The sequence below is a fragment of the Fukomys damarensis genome, unplaced genomic scaffold, assembly GCF_012274545.1.
Source record: "Fukomys damarensis isolate Sample0158 unplaced genomic scaffold, DMR_v1.0_HiC HiC_scaffold_16, whole genome shotgun sequence".
NCBI lineage: Eukaryota > Metazoa > Chordata > Mammalia > Rodentia > Bathyergidae > Fukomys > Fukomys damarensis.
Genome location: NW_022900928.1, coordinates 66,606,337 through 66,618,073, shown reverse-complemented (window position 1 = coordinate 66,618,073; position 11,737 = coordinate 66,606,337). Strand labels below are relative to the sequence as shown.

At 57.1% G+C, this 11,737-nt stretch overlaps 1 protein-coding gene across 5 annotated transcripts in view; it reads left to right on the top strand.

Annotated features, from left to right (window-relative positions):
- The window catches only part of Bcl9l (BCL9 like), a 27,643-nt gene extending 15,919 nt beyond the window's left edge, over positions 1-11,724 (top strand). For 2 of the 5 annotated variants that reach the window (XM_010629309.1, XM_010629310.3), the window contains exons 3-10: positions 315-416; positions 1,664-2,049; positions 2,652-2,771; positions 6,707-6,911; positions 7,058-7,142; positions 7,226-9,515; positions 9,852-10,133; positions 10,544-11,724. In XM_010629309.1, the coding sequence (XP_010627611.1) occupies positions 391-416; positions 1,664-2,049; positions 2,652-2,771; positions 6,707-6,911; positions 7,058-7,142; positions 7,226-9,515; positions 9,852-10,133; positions 10,544-11,637 (4,488 nt within the window). In that variant the 5' untranslated portion in view covers positions 315-390 and the 3' untranslated portion in view covers positions 11,638-11,724. The remainder of the gene's footprint in view (positions 1-314; positions 417-1,663; positions 2,050-2,651; positions 2,772-6,706; positions 6,912-7,057; positions 7,143-7,225; positions 9,516-9,851; positions 10,134-10,543) is intronic. The other 3 variants (XM_010629312.1, XM_033764375.1, XM_010629311.1) reach the window with 2 other exon arrangements.
- Positions 11,725-11,737: the final 13 nt, after the last annotated feature.

The following is an 11,737-nucleotide window of genomic DNA, read 5'->3' as shown; positions in this document are numbered from 1 at the left end:
TCGCGGCCGCCCTGCGCCCTGCGCGCGCGGCACCTTTGCGGCCCAGCCTATTAGTGACCTCTGCATCTGCAGCCCCTGGGGGGTGGGGAGGGGCTTGCTGCAGACTGCAAGCTCCCCGAGGGCAAGGTGCGGGAGGCATGGGGATTAGACCGGCCACGGGGATCGAGACCCCGTCTCCTAGTCTTCACTTTCCAGTCCCATCCTACCCTATCCAGTTCCCTAGTCTCAAGGCTGTTGGGCCTTCCCTTCTCCCTTCCCCTTCTCCCACCCCCTCCCCAAGTCACAAGTTTTCTCTTTGGGGCTTGTTGCTGCAGTCCGTGCTCCAGTACCGAGTACCTGGCTGGGCCCGGGGCACGCACAGGGGCCGTAGCCCCACTGTGTGTGGGAGCCATGAGGATCCTGGCTAACAAGACAAGGTGTGTGGGTGTCGTGGAGGGCGGGACCTGTGTGTGTGTGTGAGTGTATGTGTGTGTGTGTGTACAGCCTGGAAGGGAAGGGCCCAGCGGTGGATGGGCCAAGTGGTGCTGGCCTGGAGACCGAGCCCGCTCCCCAGACACTTGGCTCCTAGGCTATCTGGCTAAAGGGAGTACGGTGGGAATGCCTGGTCCAGGCAGGAGCCTCAGCCAGCCTTAGTGCCTGGGCCCAGAAGGCTGAGGGGACTGGCAGCCAGCGAAAGCTGCTGCCTTCTCTAGCTCTTCCCTCCTAAAACGGTAGAGCAGACCCCCACCCACACTACTGTGGGGTCCGACCGTGCCCTCTGGCCCCAGTCTAGCTGAGGGTGGAGCTGGGGTGTGTGTGTGGGGTGAGTCCCTCCTCCTCCCCAGAAGAAGCCGGCAGACAGGGCCAGGCGGCAGCGGCAGGACAGCAGAGCTGAAATAAATCTGAGCTGGTGTGGAATGAGGGGGGATAAATATCCTCTCCCTTGATGTGATCTTTCCAGCGGCTATTAATAGGTCTCCGGGGAGGGGGAGGCTGTGGGGGAAGCGGGCTGGAGCTTAAAGGGCCCGCAGCCGAGGCTGCAGGAATCCTTGGCTTCGAGCTGCGCTTCAGCCTGCTCGACAGGCCGCTCCCCTCCCCCTCCTGCTCCTGCCTTCCTCCGGCCCGCCGGCCCACCCTCCTCTAGCCTGCCCCTCTGGCTCTAGGGAGCTGTGGGGATCAGTGGGTGTCATTCTGGGCTGTGCATTTCCCCACGTTCCCTGGGGAACGGGGCTGGGGCATGTGCAGTGACTCACTGTACTGTGGCCCTTCTCCACTGGTGTGGGGACACATGGGAATTGAGGTTTGGGACCTTGAAAGGATTCTGAAGGAAACAAACCCTAGAAGAAAGGGTGCTTAAGTAATGGTCAGGTGTTAGAGGTGAGGGATTGCCAGAGAATCTTGCAGTTTGATGGAACTGGGAGCTAGAGGTTGGGAGGATTCTGCCAACTCAAGGCCCCGATTCAGGTTTGAACTTGAGTTGGAAGCACGGGGGAAGTTGCCCTGTCCCTGCTCCCCAAGGTGTCTAGTCTTGTCCTCGGGGTCTTGGAGGGTGGTGGGGAATTGCAGGTGGTCTTGAGATGCCACTCGGCACCCCACCCCCCGGTGAGACAGGATGGGATATTTAAAGTCCAGGCATGCCCAGCCCCTAGCATTAACTTTTCACATCTCTCCTACCTTCTCCCAGGTTACCCCATCCCAGGAGGAGAGAAGCTCCAGGGAGCCCGCCGCTGTCCCCCCGCGGCCACTGCCCCCCTGCCCCAGCCAAGCCAATGCACCCAGAAAATAAATTGACCAATCATGGCAAGACAGGGAATGGTGGGGCCCAATCCCAGCACCAGAATGTGAACCAAGGACCCACCTGCAACCTGGGCTCGAAGGGCGTGGGGGCGGGGAGCCATGGGGCCAAGGCCAACCAGATCTCACCTAGCAACTCGAGTCTGAAGAACCCCCAGGCAGGGGTGCCCCCCTTCAGCTCTCTCAAGGGCAAAGTGAAGCGGGAGCGGAGCGTGTCTGTGGACTCTGGAGAGCAGCGGGAGGCGGGGACCCCATCCCTGGAATCAGAGGCCAAAGGTACCTCATTTTCTTATCCCTCAGTGCATAACATCTTCCTCAGCCCAAGATGCAAACTAGCGAGGAGACCATCTCTGCCCTCCTTACCTCATCTCCCATGTTCCTCTCGAGCATTTATGCACGGGCACCTTTCTCTTAGCCTCCTGCCACCCATGAAGGGCCACACAGAGAGATGGGCTTCTGGACTCATTGCCCCTCTGCCCTCCCACCACAGTCCCAGAGCGGGAGAGGGAGGTGCCCAGGGGTGAGGAGAAGACCCACACACCTCCTGGAGCTCCTGATATCCTGGCTGGTGGGAGCCTTTGGGGAACAGACACGGGGCCTGAAGAGACAGCGGTTGCCCCTCCCCCCAATCCCTAATTAGAACCAGTTGTGGTTGGGGATTATGCTGTGCTTGGTGTTGGGGGGGAGGGGAGACAGGCAGCCAGAGAAAAATCAGAAACAAATGGTGGTGTGGTGGGGGCCAAGGATTGGCAAAATATCCACCATGGCCTGGGCAGTGCCCTCTGGAGTGAGGCATCTTGGAGAAGGGACCCAGGGTGGGAGAATTCAGGGCCTCTGGGCACTCACACTCTAACCTTGCCTGCGTCCTGCCTGGGCAGAGGTGGCACCCCGGAGTAAGCGGCGGTGTGTGCTGGAGCGGAAGCAGCCATATAGTGGGGACGAATGGTGCTCTGGACCCGACAGCGAGGAGGACGACAAGCCCATTGGGGCCACCCACAGTGAGTACCCTTTGATGCCAGGATGCTGTAGCCCATGCTGCCCCTGGGGTGTGGTGTCCTGAGGAAGCTTCCCTCTCCTCACCTAGGGCTTCAGAGAACTGAGACTGGGGAAGAAGTGGCAAATGTCAGGAGCCTAGGTTCCTTCGGTTTCATCTCTCACACTGTCCCTCCCTGTACTGTGACAGTCCAGTCACTGCTTTCTAGATACTCAGTGCCACTCACTAGGAACTTAGTTGGGGTGGGGTTCTCTCAGGTGTCCCCTTTCCTGGCCTCCTCACCTACACCTATCATGAATTCCTGGCCTTATGCTGCCACCTACTGGTCAGCATAGGGAGGGCAATGAAGGTCCAGCTTCCCTGAATTGAAAGGTTGACTCCCCTGTGAAGCTCCTGCGCTCAGCCTGCATGTGAGCTGACACTTGGCCGTGTCTCTGGTGCTCTTCCTAACCTCCCAGAAAATGCCTGGGATTCATCACCAGCTAGGGGAGTAGGTGTGGATAGATGCACGCTCTCCTCATTCTTTTAGGGATCACTGTGTATCCAGACCTTCCACGAGTGATGGTGGAGAACCAGATGCAACCTTTGCCCTGGAAGCCTGTACACATTTATTTGGTGTTTCCCCTCAGAGCTTATGTCGGGGCTGGGGATTTAGCTCAGTGGTTCCTTTGCCTGCCTTGCAAGCGCAAGGACCCGAGTACTATCCCCGGTACCAAAAAAAAAAAAAAAAAAAAAAAAAAAATTGCTTACATCGGTTTTGGGGGAGAGGAAGACAACTTGAATGCATAAGAAAGTAGCTGGAGAATGTTAAATTGTGAGTTTCTTGAAGGCAAGGAGAGAAAACTACAGTATGCTCTATTTAATCTTTTTAACAGATAAGTAGTATGATGCTGTTACAGTGCAGGAAACAGTCAGCAAATGCTGGGCAGGGTCAAGTGCAGAAGGCTGTACAGTTGGTTGGGAGTCAGAGGCCATCTGGTGCCACGTCCCCCTTGCCACCACAGGACAGCCTTTGGCAGAACCCTTTATTGGGAGAATTGCTTCCTGAATGAGGACTCCCCACTGCACCTCGCCACCCCAAATTCACTTTCCTAACATTAGGCTATAAGGACACTCGGAACAAACAGGGAGATACGAAGAAGAAGACAGTGCTAAGATCCCATACCCAACAACTGTGACTATTTTAGCCAAACTGCCATGCCATTCCTGAAGAGCTCTTAAAGAAGGGGCAGGATAACAGACGTTCATGGCCCAGGCTGAGATCAGTCTGCCTGGATTTGCATCCCAGGGGCTCCTGTGAATTGGGCAAAGGACTTCAGTTTTCTCTTCCATAAGAATAATATTTACCTCCTAGGGTTGGTAGAGGAATAAATGAGCTTGTATTATTGTACAGGAAAGTTCCTTACTGTAATAAGCCCTGCTTCCATCCCTGTGGCTTGCGTACTCTCTTCTGAGGCAGTCCCATACATTGAGGTCACTTCTCAAGTTCCCCACAAAACTTCTGGCTCTGCTTTTCAGACAGGGTTCAGAGCAGGGCTGTTGTGGGGTAGTGAGCTAGGCTTTTCCATGGAGCCTGCTGCTGGGCCTGCTCAGGCAGTGGTCTTGTTGAGTTTGTACTACCTGAGGGTGCTGTTACTGTCTGCCAGCCAAGCCCTTTGACTTGTTCTTCTTGGAGTGGGAATGGGTCATCCCTCTCCCCTACACTTATTGATAACCAGCTGTGGATTTTTTCTAGGCCAGGACTGAGACTCAAGTTTGTGACCATGGAACAAATCTCTTCTTAGTGCTAAGGGTGCCTGGTCTATTCTGGGAGTGTTCCCAGTATGTAAGCCTGGGATATTGTGAAATATATATTTGGTCTTGTCCTGTTTCCTGGCATTCAATTCCTAAAATCCTTGGAATCTCCAAAGTGATACATGTCTTGTATGCTATAACACTGACAGTTGTGTGACTAGCCACTCTGAAGGAGCTTCTGGTTGGGGACTGGTTCCTGGAAAGAGCAATGCAGGAATGGAAGGTTGGGACTTTGAGTCTCGCTCCATCCCATATTCCTGGGGAGGGGAGAGGGTGAAAGATTGAGTTCATCACTTGTGGTCAATGATTGTCAGTTATACCTAATGAGGTCTCAAAAAAGAAAAGAAAAAAAAAGAAAGAAAGAAAGAAAAACCCAACAAGACTGGCTTTGAGGAGTTTCCAGATACTTGAAATTTATGTCTTTTGTAATTGCTTTATGATAAGGTGGTAATTGGAAGTGTTTCCTGGGTTCTGTGAGCTGTTCCAGCAAGTGAGTAGAATCCAAGCAGTGGACCTTGGGAATCCTGATTTACAGGTCATTCACAGATAAAACAACCTGGGGCTGTGACTGGCATTGGAAATGGGAAATGGTGATTGGGCCTTAGTCCTTAACTGTTGAGATCTGGCATTTTCTCCAGTGGATAATGTCACAGTTGAATTGGAGGACACTCAGCTGGTGTTCTCTGCTGCCGAGTTGATTGATTGGTTGCTGGCAGGGAGAAATCCCCATGCACTTGTTGGTGGCTACAGGTCACAGGCATTTTTGTTAGTAGGGAACACCTGTCATCCTAGCACTCAGAGAATAAGGCAGGAGGAGTGTAAATTTGAGCTCAGCTTGGGCAACTTAGTGGATTAACAAGACTGTTTCAAAATAAAAAAATGGGAGTGGGTATGTAACTCAATGTGAGGACCCTGGGTTCAATCCTTAGGACCAAACAAAACAAAACAACCAAGAAGTCACCAGACATGCAGGTGCCCGCCTATAACCCCAGTACTCTGAATGACTCAACAGAAGGATTGCTGTGAATTTGAGGCCAGCCTGGGCTACAAAGTGAGTTGAAGGTCATCCTGAGCCACACAGCAAGACCCTGTCTCAAAAAAACAAAAAACAAAATAAACAAACAACCCCAAGTCTTCTGTGCTGATTGTTGTGCGAGAGCCCATGAAAAGCTTTTTTTTTCTCTGTGGACTTTCTGATTCCATGGTGATGACGAGGATGATAATGATGGTGAATGATGTTAGTCCTAAGGAATTGAACCCAGGGAGGACAGAGCTACATCTGTCAGCCTTTCATACTTTTTGCAGATGGGCTGGCCTTGAACTCGCTATCTTCCTGCTTTGGTCTCCTGAGTACCTGGGATTACAGGTGCACATCATCGTGTCCACCTTCTCTCTCTCTCTCTTTTTTTCCCCAAATTTTTAACCTTGTGACATAGTAAATATATTTCTTTAATCTGCCTCCCGTGCAGGGCAGGGAGCCAGCATTTCCATTTTGTAGATGAAGAAATAGAGGCTTAGTGAGACGATCTGTCTTGTTCATAAAATCACAAAGTCAGTTGTTGGGATTAGGATGACAAACCTCTCAGTGTATGAATCACCAGTCTGTGCAACCTCTTTGCTCTCTCCCTGCGTGGGTCACTAGGCACTTCGCACATGCACACACACAGGCCATGGTGGGAGGGGTCAGAGCAGATCTGAGCAGGCTTTGTATGACTGCCATGCCGCCATGCGTTCAAATTCTAATTCTGCACTAGCTTCGTGTGTAAAGGTAGGTGAGCTGCCTCATTGCTGCCGTCTCATTTCCTCCTCTGTAAACTGGAGTGTGATACGTTCCTCCCAGGGGTGTGTTGATTACATGCACTCACTGGTAATTATCCTGTGGCACACCAGGCACATAGAAGCTATAGTGAGGGCTGCACTTTGGTTCCTGTCCTCTCCACTGGCCATCACTCTTGCCATTCTGGGCAAAGACTGGGTTGGGGCAACTCAGCGTGAAAGCCAGACTGGTGCAGGAACTGGATTGCAGGAACAAATGGACAGTGGGCACTGCCTGTGAGGCGGTGAGCATCCCGGGGCAGAGGTGCCCGCTAATTCTCCTGCTTCTGGGCTGCTCATGTCCTTTTCCTCTTCTCTCTCTTCCTGCAGATTGTAATGTAGCAGACCCAGCTATGGCCGCCCCACAGCTGGGTCCTGGCCAAACTGCCCAACTGCCCCTCAGTGAGAGCAGTGCATCAGGCCCCCCACATGGGCCCCCACCAGGGCTTCGGCCCAATGCCTCCGGGGCTGGGGGTGTCCCCGGAAAGCCTCCCTCGCAGTTTGTGTATGTCTTCACCACCCACCTAGCCAACACGTAAGTGCCTCGGGAGAGTCCAGGTCACTCTGCTAACCCGGTGCCCCTTGGGGGTGAACACGAGCAGGGGACTGGGTCGGGCGGGTGAGCTGGGGCTCCTTCCTGCCTCCCTCTCTGAGCTGTCCATGCCTGGTACTCTGGTGCAGGGCTGCAGATGCGGTGCTGCAGGGCCGGGCAGACTCCATACTCGCCTATCACCAGCAGAATGTGCCCCGGGCCAAGCTGGACCAGGTGAGTGTGATGCCCCGTCTGGCTCTGAGATGGGTTGGGAAGTCCCCTTAGCTGTCTCAGGCTCTGCCTTTGTCTTCCTGCAGGCTCCCAAAGTGCCACCTACCCCAGAACCGCTACCCCTGAGCACACCATCAGCAGGAACCCCACAGTCCCAGCCACCTCCACTGCCACCACCACCACCCCCTGTCCCTGGCAGCGCCCCCCCTGCACTACCCCCGGAGGGGCCTCCTGAGGACACCAGTCAGGACCTGGCCCCCAACTCGGTGGGCGCTGCCAGCACAGGCGGTGGGACTGGGGGCACCCACCCTAACACCCCGACGGCTGCTACTGCTAACAACTCTCTGCCTCCTGGAGGAGACCCTGGCAGCGCTCCTGGCCCTGCGCTGTTGGGAGAGGCAACCCCCACGGGAAATGGGCAGCGCAGCCTGGTGGGCTCCGAGGGCCTGTCCAAAGAGCAGCTGGAGCACCGGGAGCGTTCCCTCCAGACATTGCGAGACATTGAGCGGCTGCTGCTCCGTAGTGGGGAGACGGAGCCTTTCCTCAAGGGGCCCCCTGGAGGAGCAGGTGAGGGGGGCCCACCAGCACAAGCTCCTCCTGCCCCTCAGCAGCCTCCCACAGCCCCTCCCAGTGGACTGAAGAAGTACGAGGAGCCCTTGCAGTCCATGATTTCACAGACACAGAGCCTAGGGGGCCCCCCGCTGGAGCACGAAGTGCCTGGGCATCCCCCGGGTGGGGACATGGGGCAGCAGATGAACATGATGATGCAAAGGCTGGGCCAGGACAGCCTGACACCCGAGCAGGTGGCCTGGCGCAAGCTGCAGGAGGAGTACTATGAGGAGAAGCGACGGAAGGAGGAGCAGATTGGGCTGCACGGGGGCCGCCCTCTGCAGGACATGATGAGCATGGGTGGCTTGATGGTGAGGGGTCCTCCGCCTCCCTACCACAGCAAGGCTGGGGATCAGTGGCCGCCTGGAATGGGCGCACAGCTGCGCGGGCCCATGGATGTTCAAGATCCCATGCAGCTCCGGGGTGGATCTCCCTTTCCTGGCCCCCGCTTCCCAGGCAACCAAATGCAACGGGTGCCTGGGTTTGGGGGCATACAGAGTATGCCTATGGAGGTGCCCATGAATGCCATGCAGAGGCCTGTGAGGCCAGGCCTGGGCTGGACAGAAGACTTGCCCCCTATGGGGGGACCCAGCAATTTTGCCCAGAATGCTGTGCCCTACCCAGGTGGGCAGGGTGAGGTGGAGCGATTCATGACCCCTCGGGTCCGAGAGGAGCTACTGCGGCACCAGCTACTGGAGAAGCGATCGATGGGCATGCAGCGCCCCCTGGGCATGGCAGGCAGTGGCATGGGGCAGAGCATGGAGATGGAGCGGATGATGCAGGCTCACCGGCAGATGGATCCCACCATGTTCCCTGGGCAGATGGCTGGTGGTGAAGGCCTGGCAGGCACTCCCATGGGCATGGAGTTTGGTGGTGGCCGAGGCCTCCTGAGCCCTCCCATGGGGCAGTCGGGGCTGAGGGAGGTGGACCCGCCCATGGGGCCAGGCAACCTGAACATGAACATGAATGTGAACATGAACATGAACATGAACCTGAATGTGCAGATGACCCCGCAGCAGCAGATGCTGATGTCGCAGAAGATGCGGGGCCCTGGAGACATGATGGGACCCCAAGGCCTCAGTCCTGAGGAGATGGCCCGAATTCGGGCCCAGAACAGCAGCAGCATGTTGGGTGGCCCACAGAAGATGCTTATGCCTTCTCAGTTTCCCAGCCAGGGTCAGCAGGGATTCTCTGGGGGCCAGGGACCCTACCAAGCCATGCCTCAGGACATGGGCAACACCCAAGACATGTTCAGTCCTGACCAGGGCTCGATGCCCATGGGTACTGTGGGTACCACCCGGCTCAGCCACATGCCTCTGCCAGGTGCATCTAATCCTCCTGGGTCCATGCATTCAGCCCCAAACCGGGGGCTGGGCAGACGGCCTTCAGACCTCACCATCAGTATTAATCAGATGGGCTCACCAGGCATGGGGCACCTGAAGTCGCCTACCCTTAGCCAAGTGCACTCACCCCTGGTCACCTCACCCTCTGCCAACCTCAAGTCACCCCAGACTCCTTCGCAGATGGTGCCCTTGCCTTCTGCCAACCCTCCAGGACCTCTCAAGTCACCCCAGGTTCTCAGCTCCTCTCTCAATGTCCGCTCACCCACTGGCTCACCCAGCAGGCTCAAGTCTCCCTCCATGGCGGTGCCTTCTCCAGGCTGGGTTGCCTCACCCAAGACAGCCATGCCTAGCCCAGGGGTCTCCCAGAATAAGCAGCCACCTCTCAACATGAACGCTTCCTCCACCCTGGGCAACATGGAACAGGGTGAGTCAGCTGGGACAGTTCCTCTGTGGTGGGTAGGGCTGGGCTGTCTTAGGAGTACCAAGTGGGTGGGTGTGTAGGTCTGCGTCCATCCCACACCTGGGACTTGGGATCTCCCCTCTGCCTGTGGTCCTGAGACTGCAGGAATTGCTTGAAGATGGGTGGGGTGTGGTGAACATGGGGTGGAGGGCTGTGTTCTGTGGCGTGTGGGTGTTCCTGCAACAATCAGTAGGAGATCTGGGGAGCTGACCTCTTTCTAAATGCCCCAGTAGGAGCGGCCAAACTCTTTCCCTCCCCAGTCATTGCCCTGCTCTCTTTCTGTCTCCTTGGCTTCTCTAGGTGCCCTCCCACCTAGCGGCCCCCGGAGCAGCTCCTCAGCGCCTCCTGCCAACCCTCCCAGCAGCCTCATGAACCCCAACCTACCATTCACTTCCTCTCCAGACCCCACGCCTTCCCAGAACCCCCTGTCACTGATGATGTCCCAGATGTCCAAGTACGCCATGCCCAGCTCCACCCCTCTCTACCACAATGCCATCAAGACCATCGCCACCTCAGACGACGAGCTGCTGCCTGACCGGCCCTTGCTGCCCCCCCCACCGCCACCGCAGGGCTCTGGGCCAGGTGTGAGGATGGGCTGGGGGCACCAGAAATGGGAAGGGGGGCATATGCGTGGCCAACAGTTGCCTTGCAGCCATGCTAGCTTTTCCATGCTTCTCCAGGGCACTGGGTATGGGGTGTGAGGTCCAGGACCTGATTCCCACTCCTGAAAGTTATTTAGCAAAACCCAGCCCAGAGCACTCCAGTGGTCTTTTCAGTGCCCCTTAACACATCCATGGCAACAGGCCAGAATGTGGGCTCTTGGCTTCCAGCTCCAATGCCTATAGTCTCTTCCCTCACAGTGCAGCTGAAGATAGCTAGTGGTGAGAGCTGGTGCTCTAGCACCACCTAACTGGGGAGTAGGGAGGGACTGGGTGCCCACTTCTCCCAGCTGGATGCACATGGCTCCTGACCCCTCTGTCCTCTCCTCACAGGCATCAGCGGCAACCAGCCCAACCAGATGCACCTGAACTCAGCGGCTGCCCAAAGCCCCATGGGCATGAATCTGCCAGGCCAGCAGCCCCTGTCCCATGAGCCCCCACCTACCATGTTGCCCTCCCCCACCCCTCTAGGCTCCAACATTCCACTACATCCCAATGCACAGGGGGCAGGAGGGCCCCCTCAGAACTCAATGATGATGGCCCCGGGCGGCCCAGACTCCCTGAATACCCCCTGCGGCCCTGTGCCCAGCTCCTCCCAGATGATGCCCTTCCCTCCTCGGCTGCAGCAGCCCCATGGTGCCGTGGCCCCCACTGGGGGTGGTGGTGGGGGGCCTGGTCTGCAGCAGCACTACCCTTCTGGCATGCCACTGCCCCCAGAGGACATGCCCAGCCAGCCCCCGGGCCCCATACCCCCCCAGCAGCACCTGATGGGCAAAGGCATGGCTGGGCGCATGGGTGACGCGTACCCCCCAGGGGTGCTCCCAGGGGTGGCATCAGTGCTGAACGACCCAGAGCTGAGCGAGGTGATCCGACCTACCCCGACCGGGATCCCCGAGTTTGACTTGTCAAGGATCATCCCCTCTGAGAAGCCAAGCAGCACCCTCCAATACTTCCCCAAGAGCGAGAACCAGCCCCCCAAGGCCCAGCCCCCCAATCTGCATCTCATGAACCTACAGAACATGATGGCGGAGCAGACCCCCTCTCGGCCCCCCAATCTCCCGAGCCAGCAGGGCATCCAGCGGGGGCTCAACATGTCCATGTGCCACCCCGGACAGATGTCCTTGCTGGGCAGGACAGGTGTGCCCCCACAGCAGGGCATGGTGCCCCACGGCCTGCACCAGGGGGTCATGTCCCCACCACAAGGCCTCATGACCCAGCAGAATTTCATGCTGATGAAGCAGCGGGGTGTGGGGGGCGAAGTCTACAGCCAGCCCCCTCACATGCTGTCCCCACAGGGCTCCCTCATGGGCCCCCCACCCCAGCAGAACCTGATGGTGTCCCACCCGCTGCGGCAGCGCAGCGTGTCTCTGGACAGCCAGATGGGCTACCTCCCGGCGCCGGGCAGCATGGCCAACCTGCCCTTCTAGCAGCCCTTGTGGGGCTCAAGTGGGGTGGTATTGCAAACATGCTAACCTTGAAAGAGTTTCTTCCTTCCAGTGTCGGGACAGTCTGGGGCCAGGGGTGGGT